Source organism: Eptatretus burgeri, chromosome 13, assembly GCF_056783735.1.
Source record: "Eptatretus burgeri isolate ZD-2024b chromosome 13, Ebu_testis_v1, whole genome shotgun sequence".
NCBI classification, from domain to species: domain Eukaryota; kingdom Metazoa; phylum Chordata; class Myxini; order Myxiniformes; family Myxinidae; genus Eptatretus; species Eptatretus burgeri.
In genome coordinates, this window is record NC_140973.1 from 1,736,734 (window position 1) to 1,763,087 (window position 26,354).

A 26,354-nucleotide genomic window follows, 5' to 3' on the forward strand; every position below is an offset into this window, starting at 1 on the left:
AGAACAGACATGAGTGATGTTGATGCCAATTTTTATTTTGCAACCAGGATATTTTGCCCTCTTTTTAGACAAATCCAACCTCCGCCACCCTTTGTTGTACCACCGTTTTGCGGTGGGTGATAAAAGTAGCTTAAAGCTTTGGTTCTTAGTGAAACCAAGAGTGCAACCCAACTGACCTTTTTAAAGTCCACGATATATTATTTAAATTGATAGATTAACTTAAACTTTTCCCATCAATGGGGACGGACACTCGTACTAGTTATAGATATAAAATAAAAGCCCTGATGTCTGTGTCTGTCCCACCTCTCTCCAATGTTCCTCTACCCCTTCCAACATTTCCCTCATCAAATTAAATAAATGAACTAACAGATTGAATTAATGTGATGTTGAACACAAGCATGATGGGGCAAATAGCCTCCTGTGTACATAAAAAGGTATAATCACTCTGAGATTCATTTCACCGACATCTATGGGTTGGCAAGATAGTCTGGACATGTGTGCACATTTGCCCCTCTTTCCACTACCTAGTCTGGGTTGGAATCTCGACCCAGCTATAAACTGTCACCCTGGTCTTTCACATGCAGGTTGAGACATCAAGCTGGGTGTCCCATCTGCTCGGAAGAGTCGGTGGACATAAAGAATCCCTAAGTGTCTTTCATGAAGAGGAAGCAGGTTGTCCCCATCAACCGAACAAAATTAAATTACTGCATTCATCAATGGAGGGCACTGCATCAGTGGCATAGCCATACCTCAGCACTGATGGAACCAGCGAGCTGAATTCCGAATTTAATCCAAGTCCAATACGATTTATTAACAAACAACATCTATAATCTTCAGAAGGAAGTTAATAAAAGTGATGAAAAATAATGTTTCCAAAAATAAATATGTATAACCCAGAACAGTACTCAGGAGAGCACACACCTCCATCAGGCTGAACAGTTTACGTTTTGTATCCCACTGATAGGCCGGATCTGCATCTGGACCTGAACCAAAATCTAATCAGCTTGTTCTCATCACCGAATCAACTCATCCACCAAGTTTTGTTGTAACTCGTCCACAACGTTTTGAGATATCGTGTGATACAGTATGGTATATATTGTTGTTGGCTTCCTTTATCCAATGGTGACAAATGGTGAAGAATCACTTGAAAAAAATTTAAATTCCGAGTTCCCGATCTTCATCAAAATCTCATCAATTCATCCATGTGACACACCGAACCTCTCCATCAAATTTTGGCTGAATCTGCGCAATTTTTTAGATATCCTGCGGACAAACAGACAAACAGATGGGTGAAAACACAACCTCCGTCCACTCCCGGTGGCATTGGTAACAAAGTTACAGATTTGATCAACAGGTGTGATACCTGACATGTTGCTCACGCAGCCTGTCCAATCAATGCATATAATGTGCTACATTGGGAAACAGTCAGTACATCTCCCCATCAATGCACTGCCATGGCATCGCAATACTAAACCAAATAATTCCCTTTAAAATACTGGTTATATAACCTCATATTGCTTGGCACTAAAACAGTCCTCCATGAAAAATAATATGGTTTAACTCAATGTACAACGTTACCAACATACAGGGTTTGTACAAGAGGTACCGTTGAAACTTGCTCAGGCCCATAAGCAAATTTGTTTCCAAATCACACATTACAATAATACAGAAAGCCTGTTTTGAAGCGAAAACACACCTTTTGTGACAGCACCATTTTGGGTAACTGAGGCCTACACATAGTCCAAGCACCAAGCCCATGCATGTAATGATGTCCATCCATCGGGACCATACTCTGTACAGAGCGTCGGTGCTGCCGAAGCAGTTTCCTTGGCTATTGGGCACAATCCTGGACGGGTCGCCACTCCGACGCAGGATACTCGAATGACTCGGTCATCCCAGCAATCTGGTACTCATTTTGCCGACCTCGGAAGGATGGCAGGCTGTATCACCCCCCTGGTGAAGTAATTCAGCAGGCAACGCATGTAATGATGTGTACTCTGATAAATATGCATTTCAGATCATGGCAGAAAGGTGGAGCTCAAACAATGCTGCTCAGACAACACTCAATCCGTTTTTCTCCACAATTTTATCCACACAAAATTAAATACTATTTACAGTTGAAACCAAAGCAATCATTTTGGTGAGATGCAAACCCCCCCCACCCATCCCCTCCCCCACAAAGCCCCCAAAAGAGAAAAATTACCAAGCACCGTAATTTTGTTCAAACATTAAAAGCCTTTAAAGAAAAAGGCAAAAAGAAAAGGAGAAAACAAACAAACAAACAAACAAACCGCTTCCAAATCACACATTAAAAGAAGAGAAAGCAAATGTGGAAACAATTTCACACAAAAATCGAACATTGTCGTACAAAGAGAGAAATTGCAATCGTTACGTAAAACCATGATCCCAGCATATCATGAGCACAATTAAAATTTTCACTAACTACTTTACAATCATGAGAAGAGTGCAATACTAACCTTTGTTCTCTTCCAAGTCACACAACGGAAGGCTTCAATTCAAATACATCGTCAAGCTTTATAACAAATGCTCATTAATGGGAGAGAAACGACGTTTTTTTAACACACATCGATCCCTGCCGAGATTAAAGGCATTCATTGAAAGTCAAACATTCCTTCGAAGCACAGCTTTGAGAGAAGACGAAGAAGAAGAAGAAGAAGAAGTAAATAATTGCACATCTTTACGCCTTTCAAGAATAAATAAATGTGCAACACGTGTTGTGAAAACAGGTTAATTAATTATTTTAATACCAGCATCAATATTTAGCAAAATACTTAAAAAAAAAATCCCCCCCAAAAAATCAAAAATCCACATCAAAATATTATTTGGGGCCTCCAAACAATTCAAAAAGAATAAAAATTAACAAGCCGTCAATACAAATGTCTGAAAGACATTCTCAAAGACAATCGCGTCACCTTGATGTTGCATATTCTACTTTCGAGTGAAAATGTCAAGAAAAACCCCCCACACATATCCCAGCCCCCATGAAACACTACTCAGATAGATCACTCCAGTTTCCGACACATTTTTACCATACACACAATAAAGTCGTAAGAATGAGCTCATGATTGCAAATTGCGGACTAACCCAGAGTGGAAAGTTCTCGCTTCACCTGTTCAAAAGGTAAGAGGGTTCATGATAAATAGTCTTTCCTCTTCCTTCTTTATCCAGCGCAACAGTTTAGTAATGGCATGGATTGCAGCAGCCTTGGTCACCAGTGGACTGAAACAAGTGTACAGTTCAAATCCAGCAGTAACCTGACAAAGAGAGAAAACAAACGACAAACTCAATGGTCTTGAAAGAACAATCCAAAAGTTAGAAATTTCATTAATCATCATGATAAACATTCATTTATGAGATGCCATAAAAAGTGGGGAATACCTGATAAATATTGCTCAAAAATGTCAATTGCTCATGAAAAAAACTTCCACAAAAGGAAACACGCCTGAAGCCAATCATCCACTGGAGATGCTTCTGCACTGAACACGCCCACCAATTGTTCAAGAAACTTTGTTTTCAACATCTGGGATTCTTCTTTGTTAGGAAAAAGGCCTGAACCAATCCACATGACGTGAACCGAAATTACCCGTACATCGATGGCAAAACAAATGCAAGCTGGAGCTGAAATTTCAATCAAACCCATCCAATTGTTTGGTGTTATCAAAATACGTATTATAAATGGAAAAACGGGAAATTCTCAGCATTTAGTAGACCAGCCAAAAATCGAAAAGTCCCCTAGAATTTTTTTTTTTGCGGCATCGCTTGTTAATAGCAGGCATCCATGTTGGTTCATTCCACTGTGGCAAGGTAAAAAGAATGTGGGTGGATGCCATCGCCAAATTTCAATTTCAAGGTCATTTTGAAGGTCACCAACGTCATTGCCGGTCGATTTTGGGGTTTTGCCTATTTTGATGAAACCGGTTTTTTATTGAGCCTATTTTATTGAACATATCAATAAAACCAAAGCTTGTATATTTTAGCAAGTGTATTTTTGCATTGTGAATGGTTAAACTGAAAAATATACCTTAATTTACAGAGTTTTAAGAGAATAAAAGGCAAACATTGCCATTTTTATGTTATATTCTTAGGGGTATTTTACCATATCCAATGTCGCTTTGTTCTCAGTACTACCAGAACTTGCACACCATTAACATCTTGTTATTTTCTTTTCAGTTGGAGATAGGCAGGCTTCCTGCAAAATATGTACCAGATGTAGTGTATATAGCAGTGTGCTCGGTGTTCTTGTTGATCGTTATTACATGGTTATAACCACTGTGTACACTGTATTTTCAGATCGCGAGAAACTTCCACAGTTTGAAAGCAGTAGTATAGTAGCCAGCCATGGACCCTGTATCAATTATTTATCAAGAGTAAAAGAGAGAGCAAAGACACAGACAAGCTCTCATGCCTTTTTTGTCAGAGCAGTTCAGGTGACCTCCACACAGCATCCACAGAAGGAAAAAACAGAGCAAGGACAGTCGCTGATCAGAGGCGAAAACTGGGTGACACCACCAATGTAAACATCCTTGAGAGACTTGAGGTGCTTTCAGAGGAAGAATTCCATGCAATGGAACACAGGTGGCACAAAACCTGCTTCTCCACATTCACTTCTGAAAGCAAGCTAAGCAGACTAAAGAAACAGCGCCAGTCATCAGCACAGCGAGCATCCCATCATGGTCTTGATCCATGCTCCAGCACTACTTCAGTACCCACCCGACGAAGCACCCAACGAGCAATGAATTGGTCCCTATGCATGTTTTGCCAATAAGAGGGCAAAAGAAAAGGTCACAGGGTGGAAACTCTGGAGAAGTCTACAGAATTGATTGAGCGTTCCAAACTTCACCCGGTGATGAGTTCAAGATTGTCAGGAGTCAGCGACCTGATAGCAGCTGAAGGTTGCTATCATCTTGCTTGTTTGGTATCCTTTGAAAGACACTCTGCAAGACTAGGATCAGCCAGGGAATCAAAACAGCCAGTGGAGGATGAGTGCATGATGATGATATGCAGAGACTTGTGTGTAGGTTTGTCTCGTGGTCACGTGTATGACATGAGTGACGTATATGACAGATACGACAGGATGAGCAGTGAAATGGGCAAATGTGTACCACCAAAATACCAGTCCAGGAGAACAACTTTCTATGAAGTGGTTCAAGAGCTCGTTGGACCAAAGGCCAGTTATGTGAAACCTCTATTCAGGGGATCACTCCTGATGTACCCCAGTGACAAGTCAGATTTCTTGATCTCCAGAACACAGACCAAATCCATACAGCATGGAATGTTCTCATCAGCATCGGAATCAACTGAAGATGAAGACGGTGGAACACTCAAGTTTGCACAAGGCAACATCTTTCAAGAGATGGTGCACATTGCCCTCAGAGTCAGGCAGGATCTGCTCGACACACCAGGACACTCGAGCACATGGTATGGACTTGATCAAGAGCATGTTGATCAAGTGATCCCAGAGAGTTTGTATATGTTCCTTCGCTTGCTCTTTGGGGGCACAAATAACCTTTATGAGGAGACAGATGAAGACAATAACATCAAAGAGACTGTGTGCAGTATTGCCCAAGACATTGTTTATGGGGTGTCCCATAAACGGAAGTTGACACCAAAGCACATTGGTCTTGGGCTCGCTCTCCACCAGGCTATTCACTCTGAGGCTGTTGTTGACCCGTTCCATGCAGCCAACCACACCATAGGCATTGACACTGTTCGAAGGTTTGACACGAGCATAGCTAATGAAATACTGGACAGGTTTGCCAAGAACGGTTATGTCTATGTCCCAGACAACATTGTCAAGAAGCTGATGATCCATTGTTCCTGTGACAACATAGTTGTGCTTGAAGCAACTCTTGATGGAAAGAATACGTTCCACTGCACGCAGATGATGGTCTGGCAGAGAGGTCCACCTCCAGAACAAAAAGAAGATACTGCAAGTGGAAAGGGCCCAGGTGGAAAGAGCCTCTTAAGATCAAGAGCTATAAGGCCTGGTGCTCTGCATGAGTTTCAAAGGCTTGACCAGGCTACCTTGGCATCAGGGCAGAAACCCTCACCATCTTTCAGTGAACAGAAGAAGATTGATATGGAATGGTTCAGCAATGCTTAAGATGATGAAAGAGAGAAGACCCATGCCAAAGACTTGGCCTGGGTTGTGTCACGGATGCATGATGAAGATAATCAGTCCATTCCTGCCTGGGGAGCACTGAATGAAGCCATCAGTGTCTCTGACCCTCCTGTAACAACAGCAGGGACGCTTCCCATACTTCAAGCACCAGCAGATGACAATGATACACTCACCACTGTGATACATCCCTTTATGGACATATCAAGTCATGTGGGGCAGAAGCACATGATAATCACAGCAGACCAGCCACTCTACAGTCGGGGCAAGGAACTGGTATGGGCCAATCCGAAGTATGAGAATGTCATTTTTCTCATTGGAGGACTTCATATCTGCTTCAACTTCCTGAAAGCTATTGGGCAGCACATGAAAAGTGCAGGACTGGATGACCTGTGGACAGAGGCAGGTGTGTTTGCCACAAACACAACAGAGACGATGCTGGATGGCAAAGCCTACTATCGTGCTGTAAGGGGACACCAGCTGACATATGAAGCCCTGTGGAAGATCAAGTGGCCTTTATTTAAATCATGGCTGGTTGAGAAGAGTCTCCAAGAAGATGTGGAAGTGAAAGAACTTGCCCAAAATGTTGCCGAGCTGTTCAAACAAAACAGAGGGGGCAATGTCAGAGAAGACCTCCAGGCTGCAGTGGGCCAACTATCAAATGTCCTGAGCAGTGAGAAGGTTCAAAACATGATTGAAGACTTTGAGAGAACACAGACAACCCAAACTTCAGATTGTGGTCAGCATACATGGGTATGGTAGAGATTCTGCTGGACTTCATCAGGGCTGAGAGGGAGGGCAACTGGACTTTGCATCTGGAGGCATTTGCTGCAATGTTGCCATAGCTGACCATCTATGACCACACAAATTATGCCAGATGGGGTCCTGTCTATCTTGCAGACATGAGAAGCCTCGAGAAGACAGCACCAGAGGTGTCTGCTGAATTCATGGATGGGAACTTCGTTGTGAAAAGGTCAAGGAGACGTTTTAACCAGGTGACAGCTGATCAGGCCACAGAATGGGTAAACAAAACCTGCAAGATGCAAAATGGCATCATTGGTATCACAAGAAATGACCAAGCAAGAGACAGGTTCTGTGTCACGTGGTCAGAACAATCACGCATCTCGCAGGATACCAGATGTCTCTTTGGCCTGGAAGATGAAGAGGAAGAATCTATTTTGAATCATTCTGATAGCCTTGCATCACGACGGAAGCATGATACTGATGATGTGAGGAAGCTTGCCAAATAACTTGAAAGGTTTGATGTTTTCAGAGTGTGCACTGCATCACCAGAAGATGGAGAAGATGAAGGCGAGGATAGGGATGTCCCACGTTTCACGAGCAACAAAAGACATTGCGCCCAGTGATGTGGTCAATGATCTCCTCATAGCAGAAGATCGAGGGAAGCAGTACCTGGTATCAAATGTGAAACAGCGACTGGTTGATGGAAGTGTACAGTCCTATGATACTCTCAGAAAGCACTCCTCCAAAAACCTTTGCCAATATGTACAAGACGGCAATTTCAACTCAGCAGAGTGCACAGAAATCCATCAAGGCTGACAGAAAGTTGATGCAGCAGCTACCAAATGCTGTAACTGTTGGCCAGTCAGTTGAAATGGAGTTTATCCTGAAGCATGAGCTTGCCCCCAGTGCCACTGTCTTTGGCAAAGCTCGGAGGTCAGATGAACTCAACCCCAAAGGCAGAGCTGGTCAGTATGTTGATGGCTGGAATAAGTGTACCCTCAGATGTTCCAGAAGCTGATATGAAGACATGTGTGCTGATTGATGGTCATGCACTAATCCAGGCACTTGGGAAGCCCCATGGTTGCCAGACATTTGGCAACTATGCTGATGTCTTTATGCGCCTGTGATGAACCACTTTGGTGAACACACAAGAGTTGACGTAGTGTTTGACCACTACACTGGAGATGAGTCAATCAAGGCTGTGACTCGAGCAAAGAGAATGGGCAAGAAGAAACAAATTCGTAAGATCATTGATGGGCCAGATGTCCCCCTACCCCAGGTTTGGAGCAATTTTATCGCCTCAGACGCGAACAAGGCAGATCTTGCAAGGTTCTTTTCTGAGATGATCATGCAGAAGGGCGAATATCGCCCCGAAAGATGTGAAATGGTAACAGGAGGTGAATTCTCCAATGCTACCGATGCCAGATCAACAAGAAGGGAAACAGTCAGACTTCATGGCAACCACGAAGAGGCTGACACAAGGCTGATACTCCATTCATGTGAGGCAGTCAGTGAAGGATATGAAAGGTTGGTGGTCATGTGCAGTGACACAGATGTTTTGCTGCTTCCCCTACACTTCATGCCAACCAGAGCAGCTCAAGTATGGATGGTTTCTGGAACATCAAAGAAGCGGAAGTGCTACCCAATACATGCTGTATCAGACAAACTGCCACAACCTGTGAGGGAAAACTTGCTGAGTTTCCATGCACTAACAGGTTGTGACACAACCTCAGCCTTCAGTGGCCATGGGAAGAAGATGTGCTGGAAAACTTTCCAGAGTCAGCCACTCCTAGTCAGTGGAATTGGTCACGATGGAGAACTCGCCCAAGTTGAGTAGTTTGTATGTCAGTTGTATGGTGTTCCTGCACAGCCAAGTGTGGATCAAGCCAGATTCCATGTGTTTGCTAAAGCCAAGAAGGGCCTTGATTTGTTGCCTCCGACCAGAGATGCCATGGATCTGCACAGTAAACGTGCCAATTACCAGGCAAAGATCTGGTTGCAAGCAGATTGAGAATGCATTAGGAAACCATCCCCTGTGGACACCGCTGCCTGGGTGAAGGAGAAGACTTGTCTGGTATCTACCTGGACAAGACTGCCCCCAATTTCAGATGCCTGCCTTCAGCTGATGACCTGTGGGTGCAAATCCAAATGCCAAACAACTCGGTGCACTTGCTTTAAAAAAAGAACTGAAGTGCACTTCTGCATGTGGCTGTGATGCGGTAGATTGTTGTAGCCCAGCTGGGCAAGAGATTTTCTACAAAACATGCACATAGTACATTTTAGCCACATTGAAATTGTTGTTGAACTAATCTACAGTAACCTAAGACATAACATTTCAATTTCTCAGCTTGGTTCACTGCCAGTGAGAAACTCGATTACCATAATAGGAACTCAGACTACTGCATTTCGAAACTGCAGTTTTACGTTACATTGTGTTGTGCAGTTATGTAAATTCAAAAGTTTACATGATGTTTTTGTTGTCTGTCTATGAAAACATGAAACAGAAGAATGCATAAAGATATTGGCACCAAAATGTTTTAATTCTGCCAAAATAAAGGAAAATTATCATTGTCATTTTTTGCCATTTTTACCTTTATGACCTTGAAAATGACCTAAAAATTGAGAATCCAGGGTGGCATCGACCCACACCTTTTTCTTTATCCTATGACTCATTGATCTGGCATGGATGCCTGCTAATAACACGCGATGCCCCAAAAAGTGTAATATTCCATGTTGGCTGGCCTACGAATTGTGGCCTCTGCATTCTCCTTTCCTAACATTCCATGGTATTTTTACCCTCCCCTCCTAACCACCCATTTCTCTCTGCACCCCACTCTAAAAAAACAACAACAAAACACACACACACACACACACACACACACACACACACACACACACACACACACACACACACACACACACACACACACACACACACACACACACACACACACACACACACACCTGTAAAAAAAATGATGACTGCACCTTCTCAAGCGAGGTAAAATATCACCTTGCAAAGAGACGTGATTATGTCCCAAAGCAAGAAGCTGTAAGGGGGTTAACTGTCTCTCCACCATCAAAGACGACATTCCAGAGATGAAAACTACAAACGGAAACCTGGAGTGTTGAGGAGAAGGAGATCATCCTCCAATGCAGAATGTATTCCACACATGAGGCATGGGGGAGGAAAGGTAAGGGTGAGCGGTTCAGGGACCGGCTGAAAAAAACGAAGTTGGCTCTTCGGGTGGAGAGAGTCCCCCTTGATAAATTTGAGAAGGTTTTTTTCCAGCAATTAAAAAATATCTCGATAAAGGGAGAATAGAAGAAATTACATCTCAGGCAAGACAACAAGTGGGAAGAGAGACTAATTAGAGTGAGGGGGGCCAAGTCCTCGCTTGAAGGTGAAAAAAAGAATGTCAGGGATTTGCTCAAGATGGCACAAGAGGAAGTTTTGGTTGTGCAACGAGACGGGGACCCAAACCCTGACATAGAGCCGGTCCAAAGGTGGCAAAGAAAGAGTGTGGCGAAAGGAGAGAACGAGGGTGTCACCATGAAAGAGAGACAAGACCGATTCAAAGACGAGGACCAGGTGACTCGAGCACAGAAAAAGGGGAAAAGAGTGGAAAAGGTGGATAACGATGGGCAGAAAGACAAGGGAGAGCAGCAGAATGAAGGAGAGGAGGAGGTTGAAAACGATGAAGAGTAGCATAGATTGGATGAAGAGTTGGCCAACAAAATAGAAGAGCTAAAAATCAAACTGCTTAAGAAAGCAATGGTGCTCTGGAATGCCACATTGATATTACAGCACTCAGAAGGAAATATTAAAATACCAGATGCGTAGATGCAGCATGGGATCTTCCAGGGAGAGAGTCTTCCCCCCCCCCCCCCTTTGCTTTGTCTGGCAATGGACCCCACTGAGTAACCTCATCAACAAACAAAGACACACACACACACTAACAACCAATCGAAGAACATCCAAAGACACAGGAAAGGTGAAACATTCACACCGAATGATGAAAAATTGACAACAGCTAAAACTGGTAAAACAGTTCTCCGAGGACATTCAAATGGAATGTGGATGACATAAGTGTGCCAAGTGCACATTTGTAGAAGGTAAACAAACAAAAACAGACAGCCAACATAAGAAATGACCTTGAAACAACAACGCAGCAGTTAGAAAACTAAGAATCAAACAAATACCAAATCAATTAGTAAGACATCAAAACAAGAAAACTCCTTCCCATCCACAAAACCAGTACATCCCGAGAATGTACCTGCCGAGACAAGAGGGAGGGAGTGGCCTGATGGAACTCAACCAGGTGCACAGAGTGACGAGTGTTGGACCAGCGATGTACGTTAAATGCTCAACAGACTATCGGATTCAATTTGTAAACAAACGTGAACACAACATACCTGAAAAAGTACCCCTAATTCACCTTGATAGGTGGTTCCAAAAACAGGTACGAACAGAAGATACCGCACAGGAAAATGAAACAGCAACAAATACAGCCCCAGCAATTACAAAAAAAAGATTGCATGGCGCTGCAAAATGCTGTGGTGAACCTTTTAGTTCAGGGTGCCAGTCATTCTGTGCAAGTCGCCGACTCTGGATTCAGCAAAATTGCCCCAGATCATCACGCTTCCTCCTCCATGTTTGACAGTTGGTGTCACACACTGAGGAACCATCCTTTCGCCCACTCGACGGCGTACAAAAACCCTGCGTGATCAACCGAAGATTTCAAATTTTGATTCATCAGTCCATAAGACCTTCTTCCAGTTTTCAGTAGTCCACTGGCGGTGCTTAATAGGCCAAGCAAGTCTCATTTTCTTATTTTGCCATCTTAGCAATGGCTTTCTTACTGCCACTCGACCTGTCCACCCTGCAGCTCGAAGTCTTCTCTTCACAGTTGAAACTGAGGCTTCCTTACTTCGACCAGTGTTAAGCTGTGCTTGAAGCTGCTGTCCTGTGAGCCGCCCATCACGCAAGCTGTTGACTCTCAGAAACTTGTTTTCTGATTGTGTTGTGGCTTTGGGTCTGCCAGATCTCTTCCTGTCTGAGTTTCCTCCAGTTTCCAAGTGCCTCTTGATGGTGTAGGAAACTGTACTCACTGACACCTTGGCTTCCTTTGCAATTTCTCTTACGGAAAGACCTACACTTTTAAGGGTTATAATGTTCTGTCTGTCTTCCTTTGTTAATTGTCTTTTTCTCACCATTATGATAGCAATATACTACTTCCTGCAGTGCAATATTGTCCAAATAATGCTTCAGAGGGTGTAACAACAGTCTGTTCCAACACTGCTTTTATACAGAGGGTTTGTAACCAATCAACAAAAGTTGGGACACCTGTCAAAATTGTGTGCATCAACTTTCAAAGCTTAATTTACTTCCATTGCTGCAGAACTGCTGCAGTTGCTAACCCATTACTTGTTCCCTGAAAAGAGCCTTTTTGAACAACTCTGAAATTTACATTATTTTTCAGTATTTGTAACTTAAACTTTTTTTTAAACCTCTGGCAGCTTACCGCTTAGCTTTGTACCATTTCAGAATATTCACTGGACTTTAACTGCTTAAATTTCAGTAAAAACTGGAAAATGGGGGTGTTCTAAAACTTTTGACCGGTAGTGTAATTGGACCGAGTTGGGATAGAGAAAGAAGGCTCATCGGAATGGCTGAGACGAAGTCAGCTCAACTGGGACGGAGAACAAATAATAATAAATCCTTAAGATAAAGGACAATACAGCAATGGATATAAAAAGATGGAGGGACTGAGCCAGACGGACAAATGTGGGTTCAACAAGACTAAAGACAGAAACAGAAAGAAACACCAGCTTTCGGGATGCAAAAAACGATGATCAGAACAACTTTACACACAATGGCCCAACAAAGCATGCAGTCATTCCTTGATATATCTGCAAAAATTACATATCCAGAAAATTCATGGAAACACGAACCAAGGGCAATCATTGAAAATAAAGACATCATGCTCCTATATGACATGATGATCCCATCGAGCGTGAACACAGAAAACAAAGCCTTGCAACTGAACATCGTTCTCAGGAACAAAAAGGAAAAGATAACATTGCTGAGTATCTGAAATATCAGTACCCAGCGATTTTGGCTTAAATAATGCAGAAATCAAGAAAATGACCAAATACCAGGCCTCAAAAATGAGATCAAGAGATCTTGGAAGCTGAAGAGCATCGAAACTACACCAGTGATAATTGGAGCAACAGGAATAATAAAGAAGAACCTCACTGAGATTTTGAAAACAATCTCCGGGATTATTACCACAAACGAACAACAATTGGAGGCAGTCCAGTGTTCGGTGACTATCCTGAAAAGAGCCTTCAGAACAAAATTCTGAGAACAACAGAGTTGAACAGCTTTGTCCATGAATTGTGATCCTTACTGAAGCGAAGGTTCATTTGAGTTCTGGGAGGACTTCGTTCCATCTCCTCAAACCCGCAAATGGAGATAACCAATGACACACGCTTGTGGACACGCACACATCATCCTATCTTCGACAAGTCCTGAGGCGTTTTTTCTTGCAATATCTTGTATTATTGTGAAGGATCTCTGACATTTATGCATGCGAAATTGGCATTAGCACTTGCTGTCAGTTCTTCCAGGCAACAGCATGAATAGAAGCATCATGGTTTGCTCTGTCCACCAGCACTCTCTTCTAACCCCTCTTTGCATTTCCTCTTTGCTCTCAGCTCTCGGGGACTTAACCAGTCTCTCCAAGGACAGTTTCGTCGTGAGTGGAGCCAAATTATATGAACAGCGTTGGATTAAGTCTTCTTTTGAAACACATTTCACAAACCTCGTGTTTTACTAATTACAGACAATCCAGTGGGAATAAAGGGCCATATATTTATTATGCACAGATGGGAGGGTGGGGAGGATGAGGGGGAGGGTTGGGTTCAGTGAGGAACATGTACAAAATCAAATCAAGAAAAAGAGCAATCAGAGATTGCAGACCCTCACCAGGACTTCTTTTGAATGGTGTATTTCTGTAGGTTTTAGGGTATGGTTGCCAAACCATGTGACCTATGATATCATATCTGTGAACCTTTTGTTCCTCATGGACAGGCAGTTATACGTGTCAAGTTTCACCTTGATCTGTTCAGCCACTTCAGAGAAGATAAAAAAAACTATGGCTACCGATTCACGTGACCAATGACGTCATGAATTTCTTTTTCTGTGGACCATTGTGTCCCTATATGACCCTCAAAATTTTTCATACTGATCGGATGTGGCGTTCTACATATACAATTATGACGTCATAACGAGCACACCTATGATGTCTTTAAAAAATCACTTATTCCCCAAGAGGAGTACTTGCTATGTGCCAAGTTTCAACTTTTTGGTTGGTGCGGTTTCAGAGATACAGAAGTCCAAAGTTTTTCCGTTTTTCCAATATGGCCACCACACCATGTGACCGATGACATCATAATTACTATTAAAACATTCTACATGATTAGTTGCACCAATGGTGAAAATTTCGTCTCAATCCGACAAGCGGTTGCAGAGAAAAACATGAAAATTCGGTGCGGACAAACAGACAAATGAAAAATCGTGCTGAGCACGACACTTGGCGAATTAGTTGACCTTTCCGTGTGGTGGTCTAAGCTGCAATGTCATGGAATGTGTGGTGTTTATTTGTTCGTACATTAATAAAATGACGCAACGTCACAAATAACAATCAGGCACGCGTTGTCATGGTAACGGCAGCAGATTGAAAATTTTCACAACTAATTTAAAGCCACCATGTGACATTCAACAACTTATCGGTGCTTGTTGCCTTCATTCTGATCGTAGAAAATATTTGAAAATACCTAGGAACATTGCTTTTCAACCAGCTTTACGATCCTGTTATCAGGTTTGAAATATGTTGTAAAACAAAAATATGTATTTTATATGCGTGTTTTTCATGTTTTGGGTGACACTGACCTTGACCTTGGGTCAATTTCGATCAAACTTTGTACACGTTAATATTACATACATAAACAGACAGTAGAAGTTTCAATATAATAAGTGCAAAACTGTTTGAGAAATAGCCATGTGTAATTCACAAAATTACCCATTGGTTTATAATGGGCGATAATATAAAGTGATGCAGAATCCAGATCCTGATCTTGAACATCACCAAAAGTCACATATCTTTTTCCACTGTGGATTTCTATCAGCTGTTAAAATTTCATCCAAATCGGTTAAGAATTGTGACCTGTAGAACGAATAGAATTTTTTTTTAATCGTGCCAATAGCTAAAAACTTTGACGTCATACGCTTGCGAAAACTGTGCATAATTTGTACTAACATGCATTTTAAAACATTTTGATATTCCATTGAAGTTTATTTTGGCGTCAACAGGAAGTCGCTACGACTTCCGGTTACTGAGTCATGTTCAAAAGCTTGTTTTCACCTTTTTTGACGCAACGTCGTGACGTTAAGTGCGATTATGACGTGATTTGATCCCAGACTATTTCAGCAAGATTGGCTATCACGTGTTAAAATTGAGAACGATTGCTTCAGTAGTTTCGGCTGCACACGAGCGTAAATGTATTTTTTAAAATGACGTTAATAGGCAAAACTTTGACGTCATACGCTTGCGAAAACTATGCGTAATTTGTAATAATTTATATATTTGAATGAAGTTTAATTTGGCGTCAACCGAGTTATGTCCAAAAATGTGTTTTCACGTTGTGTGACATCACGTCGTGACGTTTAGTCCGATTAAGACGGGGTTTGGACGCGGACCGTCTCAGGTGGATTGCCTACCAGGTGTAAAAATTTAAGAACGACTGGTGCAGCCGTTTGGGCTGTAGACGACCGGACAAACAAACAAACAAACCAACAAACGGAACAGACCAACATACTTGACAAAATCGAAGATTTCGCCAAGTAACAAGACCCAAATGCAATGCCCTCTCTTCTAGCGAGGGAAATAAAAATGTATGGAATCTGGTTTCATACAATATATACTTCCGTCAGAGGAGAGGGTATTGCATTTGGATCCGTTTGTTTGTCTGTCTGTCTGTCTGTCCACACAGAACGTGTGTATTTGTATTACTTACATGAGACTGTCTTTCAAGGGACACTGGATACCATTGCCCAGAGTCGCAGGGCCAGGCTGAATGGCAGAGCTAAGCTGTTCAGGGAGCTGAGGCATAAAACTGTACGTGCGCTAAGGGTGGACAAGGAGGCCTATGTGCGAGGAATCTGTGAGGGGGTAGAGCATCACCTGTGGTCAAGTGATTCTCGTCCTGCTTACAGGCGAATTCGCGCATTGTATTAGTCCAAACCCATCCCTCGGTGTACTGCAGTTAGAGCAGAGGGTGGTAGGCTGTTGACAGGAGTCTGAAGTGAAGGCCTGCTGGGCCGGTTACTTTGAGCGATTGTACCAGGTTGATCTACCAGCTGTCGAGTTGGATTTCAGGGGTGTTCCTATCCCTATTGCTGACCCTCTAATCAACTGTGGTCCACCTTCGTTTGTGGAAACACAGGCTCCGGTGAACTGGATGAAATGGGGTAAAGCTCCAGGGATCTGTGGCATCCATGCTGAACTTCTCAAAGCTGGTGGAAATGCTGCACTCATGTTGTTGCATGCAGTTCTGTGCTCTGCCTGGAACACAGGCATCATCCCAACTGACTGGAAGAGGGGCCTTGTTGGCCCTCTCTGGAAAGGTAAGGGTGATTGTTCAGACCACAACAACTACCAAGGGGTGACGCTGCTTTCAGTGCCAGGTAAGGTCTTTGCTCGGATAATTCTTGAAAGGGTTCGGCACCATCTGCTTGAGCACCAGCGTTCAGAGCAGTCAGGCTTTACACCAAAGAGGTCAACGATTGACCGTATCCTTGCTATTCGGGTCCTCACCGAACGCAGACGAGAGTTTCGGCAGGGGCTGCTTGCAGCTTATGTTGATCTCTGTAAAGCATTTGATTCGATGAATTGAGATGCCTTCTGGAGGATTATTGGTCTTATTGGGGTGTCACCAAGTCTGATTGATCTGATGTCTGAACTCTACTCTAGTACTGAGAGTGCTGTGAGATGTGGTGGTACCATCTCTGACTTATTTCCAGTTGTTACTGGCGTTCATCAGGGGTGTGTACTGGCCCACACACTTTTCAGCACTTGTATGGATGGATTCTGGGGAGGATGTCAGAGAGATCAAGCTGCGGTGCATCATTTGAGAATGTCAATATCTCACCTTGATTTCGCAGATGATGAAGTCATCTTTGCGGAGACTTTAGATATCCTTTTGGAGGCCCTCGAGGTGCTGAATGAGGAGTCGGAGCCGCTGGGATTACGGATTTCCTGGGTCAAAACTAAGATCCAGGCTTTCAATGACATCTTGGATGCTGCTGTCCTGTCTGTGCCTGTTTGTGGTGAGGATGTTGAGGTCATGAAGAGATTCCCTTACCTTGGCAGTGATATTCATGTCTCTGCTGGCTGTGAGTCAGAGGTCAATAGACGTCGAGGTCAGGCTAGGGGTGTCATGGATTGACTGGATAATTGGGTGTGGCGCTGCCAGTACCTGTGGGGGAGGACGAAAGTCCGAGTCTTTAGGTCCTTGGTGCTTCCAGTCTTGCTCTATGAATGTGAGACTTGGACTCTGACCAGGGATCTGAGACGGAGACTTCATTCCTTTGGTACCAGTTCTCTTCGGAGAATCTTTGGCTATCGCTGGTCAGACTTTGTGTCCAACGAGCAGTTACTGAGAGAGACTCAAATGAGAATTGTTGCCTGCATAGTCCGTGAGCGTCAGCTGCGGCTGTATGGATATGTGGCTCGTTTTCCTGATGTTTATCCTGCTCACCAGATTCTCTCAGCGAGGGAGTCTCGTGAGTGGAGGAGGCCAATGGGCCGACCACGTGCCTCGTAGTTGCAGCAGGTTGATCGGCATCTCAAGGAGATGGGGATGGACCAGGCATCTGCCTGGGGGATTGCCAGACGGAGGCCCCTGGAGTACCGGTGGAAAGTGGACACAGCGACGCGCTGCTCTGGTGCATGCTCCCATACCTGACCTGACCTGACTGTTACACCCTTTCGAATCCTCTTCGACTCCTTTCTATACGTTAGACTCTTACACCTTCACATCTTTCAGATCTTTTAATACCCTGAAGACCCATTCAACCTTTTAAGATCCTGAAGACCAAAGAGAGTAAGAGATGAAAGAGAAGAAAAAGACAAGTAGAATGAAGAGAATTTTGAAAAAAACAAAAAAATATTTAGAAAGAAATGTGAAAGGAACAAAAAACATTGACGGCAGGAAGAACCCGAATAGATTTCAGCAGCTACTCCCCAGGCTCAAAGCAGCCAAGTGGGGATAAAGAACAAAAATCATCCAAAACCATGCTCTTTTATACCCCATTAATCCACCCCAAGCCCATCTCTATCCAAGTTTCCAGTTTTTCTTCCAAAGAGTTTGCGTCTGTTCTGCCTTCACCCCGTGAATCCTCCTCGACCCAACATTCCTCCCCACACTTAAGTCTCTATTTTGTCCTTCAACCCCGCTACGTAAGTGTTTCCTCCTCTTTTTACCGTTCCTTTTGTTCTGCTTGGTCATGATTCATTATATGTTCCCGCTATGCGGATGTCTGTCTGTGACTCTTCCTCCCCATCTCTCCCCCCTCCATCTCTCACCCCTCCCTCTCTCACCCTCCTCACTCTCCCACCCACCCCTCCCTTCCATCTTCTCCCCCCCCTTCCCATCCCTTCTCCCTCTCTCCTCCTCTCCCCCACCCCAACTAAACATTGTCGTCAGCAAAGCGACAGGTCGTATTTGCTAGTTTTTCAATAAAAAAAGAATTTCACCATTTTCATCTACATGCACCCCAGCATTAGTCTATCCCTATTGGCCCAACACCTGACAAAAATGAATATTTCTTGCTGACAAAGTACCTTCAACCACCAGAAATCAAGTCTGGCCCCTGGAGTAAAAAAAACATGAAGATCAAGATAGCCAAAGGCTGCAATGATTTTTTTTGCAAAGACAACGGTGCCTCAGGAAAAATAAACAACTGGAGAAGCAGGAGAGAGGAACATGTTGAAGGAGAGGAGGCCCAGCTGATTTCATAAAAATTGTGCACTGGTGAAATTCATTTTAAAACCGATTCAAACCATTAAAGAGGGAAAAGGAATCTTATGTATGCGAACCGGGACTGGCTCCATTCCCTGACGTCAAGTAATCAACTTCACCCCACTGTACATTGATCGTTCCTACTGGTCGGTACATGTCGAATCTTCTGCCTTGCTGTTGTCTCGGAGAAGACTTCAAAGCAGGCATATCTTCGCTGGCTGCATCAAGACGGCAGCCTGTCTATTCCTTCACTCTCTCCTCACCTGTAGCCAGTACACATGGTCTTTAACAATGTGCAGTCCAGAATTCAACGTCAAACAGCTTGATCTGTGGACTCGGGTTTATCTGCATACTTCAGCGACACCAAGCTCACCCTCTGAGGACTTCGTGCAATGTGACTGGCCAGTTGGATTCATCCTGTGCGCATTCACTGGACAAGATGCTTTTGAACGTGTTCACAGCTGACCCTTCACCCATTTGTAACCTGTTTGGGTTTATTTTACAAACTGGTTTCCAGAGATAAGTTACCACCTCAAAAGTCATGAGTTAACTCAAAGCTGCATTGGAATCTGACATTTGTACTCTATTACTTTGGGGTTCTTGGGAAAATAATTATGGGTTGATTTTAATCAGTATTTGTGTTTTGAAGGTCGACAATAGGGATTAATAAATATTACTTATTAAATATCCTTCTACCTCCTGTCGTACATTGGTTTCACCGGTAAAACAACAGACAAGACATTATTGTCCGTAAATCTTTTCAGCCGTGACATCCTCCGGGTACTGGTGCACTCGCTCTTGTGCTTCGAGGTGAACACGTAACACTGCCAATTGGAAGACTGATACGTTTCGGGTGCATGCATACATGACCTCATCCTAACTCTATGGCCTGATGTAGAACAGCCAGTTTGAAATGCTCATGAAAAATTGAACAATGAAACCCATTCATAACAGCAACATAGAGACCACTGTAACACGTACCCATGCAAGGAGCGTCTCAAACTGCCAAACGTGGTAGATGAGTTTTAATGGCCGAGATGCACTGTGGATACGGCTGTGGAGCTGTTGGTAGAGGCCAAAGAGACGTTCACGCTGCTCGGTCGAGTTGTATGGTGCATCCATCTCAGGACTAGAAATTAAAAAACAAACATTTTACATTAATCAAAATCACTGGGATTGTTTGCATCTCATGACCTTACTCTTCACAAATAAACAAGCTCGATGAGATAGTTATACATTACTTCAACAACACCATTGCCAAGTAGTAGACACTACACACAAAGAATCATACTGAAATACACAATTTTGTGTATGTGTGTGTCTGTCTGTCTGTCTGTCTGTCTTTGATACATTCGGTTATTACTTATCCAATCTTGACCAAACTGGCCAGGCGAACTAAGAGTAACACAATGGAGGTTGTTGCGACTTAACTTCCCCTCCCCAAGGGGGATTTCTGCCATGGATGAACTTCGTGTTAAGGTGTACATGTAAATCACTATCGTGCCATTTTTACAATGCTGTTTCTCATAACAAAAGTAACAGCAACAAAAATGAAAACAGCAAAATATTAATGTTAATACAAAACAATATCTCCACTCTCCAAGGGGTTTTTATGATGTGCAATGTTGCCCCCAAAACCTAATGGAAGTGCATTTTATTAGAGGGAATTTAGAATGGTGAGGCACGGTTTGATCCTTTCAATGCCCTGATCTAACATATTATAATGTCATGTTAAGGTGTACAAATAACTTATCGTGCCGTTTTTACAATGCCGCTATCCCCCTCGCCAAGGGGTTTTTCCTCCTTGGACCAACACCATGTTACGGCTTATAATAATAATTATATAAAACGCCATGTTATGGCGTTTTTACAAAGCTGCTTATAATAACAAAAGTAATAATAAAGAGCAATCGGGAACTGCAGACCCTCACCAGGACTTGTTTTGCGTGGCAAATCAATGGAAGGATGTACTAACTAAAAGGTCGTTGATTGCAAATGCATGGTCTAAATGGTCTAGTTGTAAATGTGTAAAGGTCAAAGGTCTGAAAAGTTATAAAGGTCAAATGGTCTGAAGGTTGAAAGGTCTGAAAAGGTCTTAAGCACCAAAATGATGGTCTCAAGGGTCTGAAAAGGTTGAAGGGGTCTAAAGAGTGTAATTTAAGGTTTAAAGGTTTGGAATTGTCTTAAGCAGTCCGAAGGGTCTTAATACGTCTAAAAAGGGGTGGGTCTCCAGGCTATTAAAAGGTCTGAAAGGTCCAAAGGGTAGAAAGGAGTCGAAGGGTCTTAAAGGTCAAAGTGGATCGAAAGGGTTTTATGGGGTCCATCGGATCTTCTGAGTAAAGGTTCTTCGTGGTATTAATGGGTCTTGGGGCTGTAAATAGAAGGTGCCATGACGTGTGTGTGTGAGAGGGAGAGGGAGATATATACATATATATACATATATATATACATACATATATATATACATATATATACATATATGTATATATACATATATACACATATATATATACATATATATACATATATGTATATATACATATATACATATATATATACATATACATATATATATACATATATACATATATATATATATATATATATATATATATATATATATATATATATATAGATATATATACATATATATACATATATATACATATATATACATATATACATATATATACATATATACATATGTACATATATATACATATATACATATATACATACATATATACATATATACATACATATATACATATATATATATATATATATATATATATATATATAAAATAAAGAAAGACCTACCCACATCTCTCACCTGTGAATAGCCAATAAGCTCTCACCTAATCAACTAAATCCAGGTGGCTAGGATTATATAAATAATTGACACCTCCCACACTCCTCTAGCCGAAAAAGCTGCATAAAGCAACCCAAGAAGGCCGACACAAGGTAAGCGCTTTGCTGTTTCAAACCCTTCCCAAAGTTCCTCCACATCTATAAAGACGTTCACACATCGTACATGAGAATCCCAATGCAACACACCCCCTCAGCTGCCAAACCGGTTTCATCAGCGACAGCGCAGACAACAATGCATACCAATGAGACTTCCAAGCATATCCCACGTGCAAATGTCAAAAACAGTTAGTATATAAATAATAAAGAAAGACAGTTTCACCAATGTATAATTGTTCACATTCATAATGAATGGTAAGCTACTCTGATTTGTCACCAGTCAATTGTGTCCTTCAGTTTTGAATTGAAATTATAGATGGTGCGTAGAGGCTTGTCGGCTACACCAATCTGTGTGCTGCGTACTGTGTTGCCATTTATTTTTTTTGGAAAAGCCCATGTAGTACAGCAGTACACAAGTGTGCTGGCTCCTTCCGTTCTGTCCATTTTGTTTCTTTCAGGGCAGGCAATATCCCTTGCTATACCCATTTTTGAGCAGGACTCCTCTAACCAATCTAGTTTCTTAAATTGCATCAACTTTGGAGGATGATAGTCCATGCCTGCACTGCCAAAGTTGGTGCTACACTCCATTTGTGGACGATTGTGTTGCAGGAGTTAAAATCCAGTCGTCTGTTGGTGTGGGTTGGTTTCCTGTAAACCAAAGTATTTAGGTAGCCATGAGGCTTACGGTGAACCTCCACATCAAAAAAGGCCAATGTACTTTTTTTTTTTTTCATTTGTAATATTAATGCTGGGAAATACCTGGCCAAGTTGCCCAAGAAGGTGGTCCACCATGTCTCTATGCACAATGGTGAAAGTGTCATCCACATACCTGTTCCAGTGTCGTGGGAGCCAATTCCCATGAGACTCGAATATCGTTTGTTCAAGTTCTTCCATCACCAAATTAGTCACAACAGCAGAGACCGGTGAACCCAAAATTGTGCCAAATATTTGTTGATAGTGTGTCCCTCTGAGACAATCGGTCTCAGAGGGACATTTTATTTGTGGATCTTGGGAAGACCACATAATCTGGATGATGAACCATTGCTGCAGTAGAGCCAATTGTAATACTCGCTGCTCAGCCAGCCTGCACGAATTACCATGGACAATCTTGTGTTCAAGGACCATTGTTGTTTCAGAGTGGGGTCATGAGGTTGTTTTTGATACGTTTTACAGGCCTCCAGTCATGATACGATTTTACCAGGGCATGCCTACTTGTTCGTTACTCCTACTGCCCTACCATTGTCTGCTTGTGCAAGGATCAAATCGTTCCTGTTTCTCAGACTTTTCATAGCCTTCAGTTCCAGCACTGATAAATTAGGCCCAAATGGTCAAAATACCTTTTGGGGCTGGGGGGGGGGGATAAATAAAATAATGGGGGTGTTGTACATGTGTGTTGGGTATTGGTTACCCTTCAACTTAAAAGAAGGCTGTTCACATGAAACATGCAAACTACCTGGCAAATTAATTTAGAGGGCAGATGCTGCTGTCCTGACAGCAAGCAGATGGATGTCAGTCATATCCCTCACATTGTCAAAGAACCTGCAAGTACAAAGGCACTGACAACGGGCTACTCATATTCCAGGTAGGATTTTGGAATTTTTTTCAGGGTGGTAGCAATAACTCACCTACTCTTATAATATAAAGGACATCGTGGGATCTATTACCACCCATCAACTAAGGCAAGCAGACGGGATGCCTCGTTTGACGTCCATCTGAGGGATGGCCCATCATTGATGCCTCACCCTCCTGTCAAACACCAGGATGGTAGTTTATAGCCAGGCCCAGATTCAAACGCAGTCAAGACAGCTCAGAGGCGAGTGTGGATACTTCTAGAATCTGCGCTATCCTGCCAGCCCAAATATTGTACAAGCCATTTCTGGATGGATGTCATCGATGAGAGAATAGTGAGGCTAAAATAAAATTTCTAGTAAATGGAGAAAACTGCGAGAAGCTTGCGATGCAACATTAGCGTGCAACCTTCTCACCTGGTAAACTGTGATGTGCTTTTACACTTGTAAATGAAGTGTTGCAGGTCTGGAACGCCAGCCTGCGATACGCTGTACGAGTCTTTGTCCATTGCAAGCTGTACAGCATGCACAAGATCATGCTTGCAGAGACGTGCCAACACACGACGCTTGCAGTCAGAGACAGTAAAAAATGCCTCCTTGTCAGTGGACAGCAGCAACAAGCAGAGTGTGCAGGCTTCATCCAAGTAAGATATGTGCGCATAGAAGAACCCCTCAGGGTTGAACTTGGGAAGACAAATGGGCGTCCACACTTCTCCCTCACGGAAGGATGTAGAACCGCTCACGAGATTTAACAGAAGGTGGAGGTCAGTGGGGTGAAGGACCTGGTCCTTCATTCTCACCATGCACACCTGCAGTCAAGATGGAAGGTCAACAGTGGTGATAGTAAAGCATATATACAGATATATTTCAAGGTGGTATGCAAGTCGTGGTGATGGTCATGTGTACTTAAAGAAACAATCAACGATGGTATGTAGGTAGTGGAGATGATTAAAGGAATATAAATAAATAAATGGATTAAAATAAATAATTAAGCGTGTTATGTTGGGAGTGCAGATGGCATCAAGTGTATACAAATAAGTAATTAATTCATAATTGTGTCTTGTTAGTGGAGATGATAAAGTGTATATAAACAAATAATGGTCCCCAAAAGCACATAAAATCATGCACAGTTCTCTCACGTAAAATAAAAAATAAAAATAAAAATACAGAAATAAAATCATGTCCCACAATTCTTGGCTTGGATCCCAAAATCATTTGATGGGCCTCATGTCCAGATATGATTGCATGCAAGTGCCGAGTATGAAAGATGTGCATCCAGTCATTTTTAGCTCGCCCGTTCGAAGAACAGAGAGCTATAGCGATACCCCCAGCGTGAGCGTGAGCGTTAGCGTGAAAATGTTAAGGTTTTTGGTGCAAGTTATTTAGAAGCTTGCCATTCATTTAATGTGTACTGGGATGCTGATATTTGGCATGGAGGTTCCTTTGGGGTATATTATTGGTGTAAAAAGTTGAAATTAACAAATTATTTGAAATTTTTTTTTAATTTCAACCTAAGATGGTGTCAAAGCCACCCAATGCTCGCCTGTTTATACGAGACGCTTGCTATTCATTTAATATGTGTACTAGTTCACTGATTACAATGTACAAATACATATATTGCTTTAAAATTATTTGGATCAGACTTCACTGCAATGCTTTATAAAAAAATATTAGACAATCTTTTAAAAACGATAAATGTATAAACAGGTGAGCATTGGGTGGCTTTGACACCAACTCTCTGGTTGAGTAGAGCCTCCGGATGGACAGGACCCCAAAATAAGACCCCAGCTGAGCTGATACCCAGTTGGGATCTAAAAACATCACGGCAGTTTAAATTCACAGATGTTTGGCTGCATTGTACAGTGATGATTGTCCATTAAGGATATCTCCATTAAAAACACTTTTTAGCTTTTTAAAGACGAGACCATCGAAAATTACGATCTATGCTGGCTAAGTATACGTCTGAACGACGTAGACAATGCAGATGTACAAAAGCTTCCATTCCGATAGAACATGTAGGTGTTCAAAGCTGTAGAATACTTCAAACACTGCAAATATCATGTTTACAAAACAACAAATATGAAACACAGCCAAGCCCTTTAATCTTCCTGTTGATGCAAAAATAATCAATAATTCTGGAGATTTCTTTTTTTTTTAGTCGAATAATAGGACATTTAAATTTGCTTCTGAAGGGAAATGCAAATTCGAACATTTGAAATTGCAACTGGCATTACATTTGCAAGCACCGACTAACCAGTTGGTTCTTTGCAAGTAAGACGGCAAAGACAAGGTCCTTGGCACGAGCTTGTTGTAGGCTTTGGCTGACAGAGTCACGCACCGAGCTGGGCAAAGGCAAGCAACGTACAGCCGTCAGCAAGAAGCACGGGTCCTGCTGCATTAGATTGAGCAAGCTGTTCAGAAAGCGTTCAGTGCCACCGAGGAGGCGCCGAAGGTCGTAGTTCTGTTTGGCCTTGAACACTTTGTTGAGCTGCGTGATTGTAAGCACGCTTATTATCTGGTTGTACACGTAGTGCAGCTCCTGGGCAAGTTGCTGCTCTGACTGTCGGCTTCTCGACACTGACACCAGTACAAGTGGTCCTCGATGAAGGAACATAACTGTGTGATTATCTGCAAACACAGCACAATAGAAGCCTCATTAGGTGCATTGAATTAGAAATACAAACGTTTGGATGGTCCAGTAAGGTGCCATGAGACCTGTGTACATGCTCGTCCTGCAATAACGGATGCATTGTCATTTTGAAATCTTTGATAAAGCAGTGTTGGTTATTTGGAGAAACAAACTCCACAAATTGCTCAAGCTTCTTGACACATTTAACTGCCAACACCTC

General features: G+C 42.5%; 1 protein-coding gene across 6 annotated transcripts in view; it reads right to left on the minus strand.

The window, feature by feature from the left end:
• Positions 1-14: 14 nt before the first annotated feature.
• MON1A (MON1 vesicular trafficking associated A) overlaps positions 15-26,354 on the minus strand; it is a 71,973-nt gene continuing 45,633 nt past the window's right edge. For 5 of the 6 annotated variants that reach the window (XM_085850780.1, XM_085850784.1, XM_085850782.1 and 2 more), the window contains 4 exons: positions 25,760-26,133; positions 23,923-24,314; positions 19,952-20,099; positions 15-3,275 (listed from right to left, as the gene is read on the minus strand). In XM_085850780.1, coding sequence (XP_085706906.1) covers positions 3,135-3,275; positions 19,952-20,099; positions 23,923-24,314; positions 25,760-26,133 — 1,055 coding nt within the window. In that variant the 3' untranslated portion in view covers positions 15-3,134. The remainder of the gene's footprint in view (positions 3,276-19,951; positions 20,100-23,922; positions 24,315-25,759; positions 26,134-26,354) is intronic. The other variant, XR_015050473.1, reaches the window with a different exon arrangement.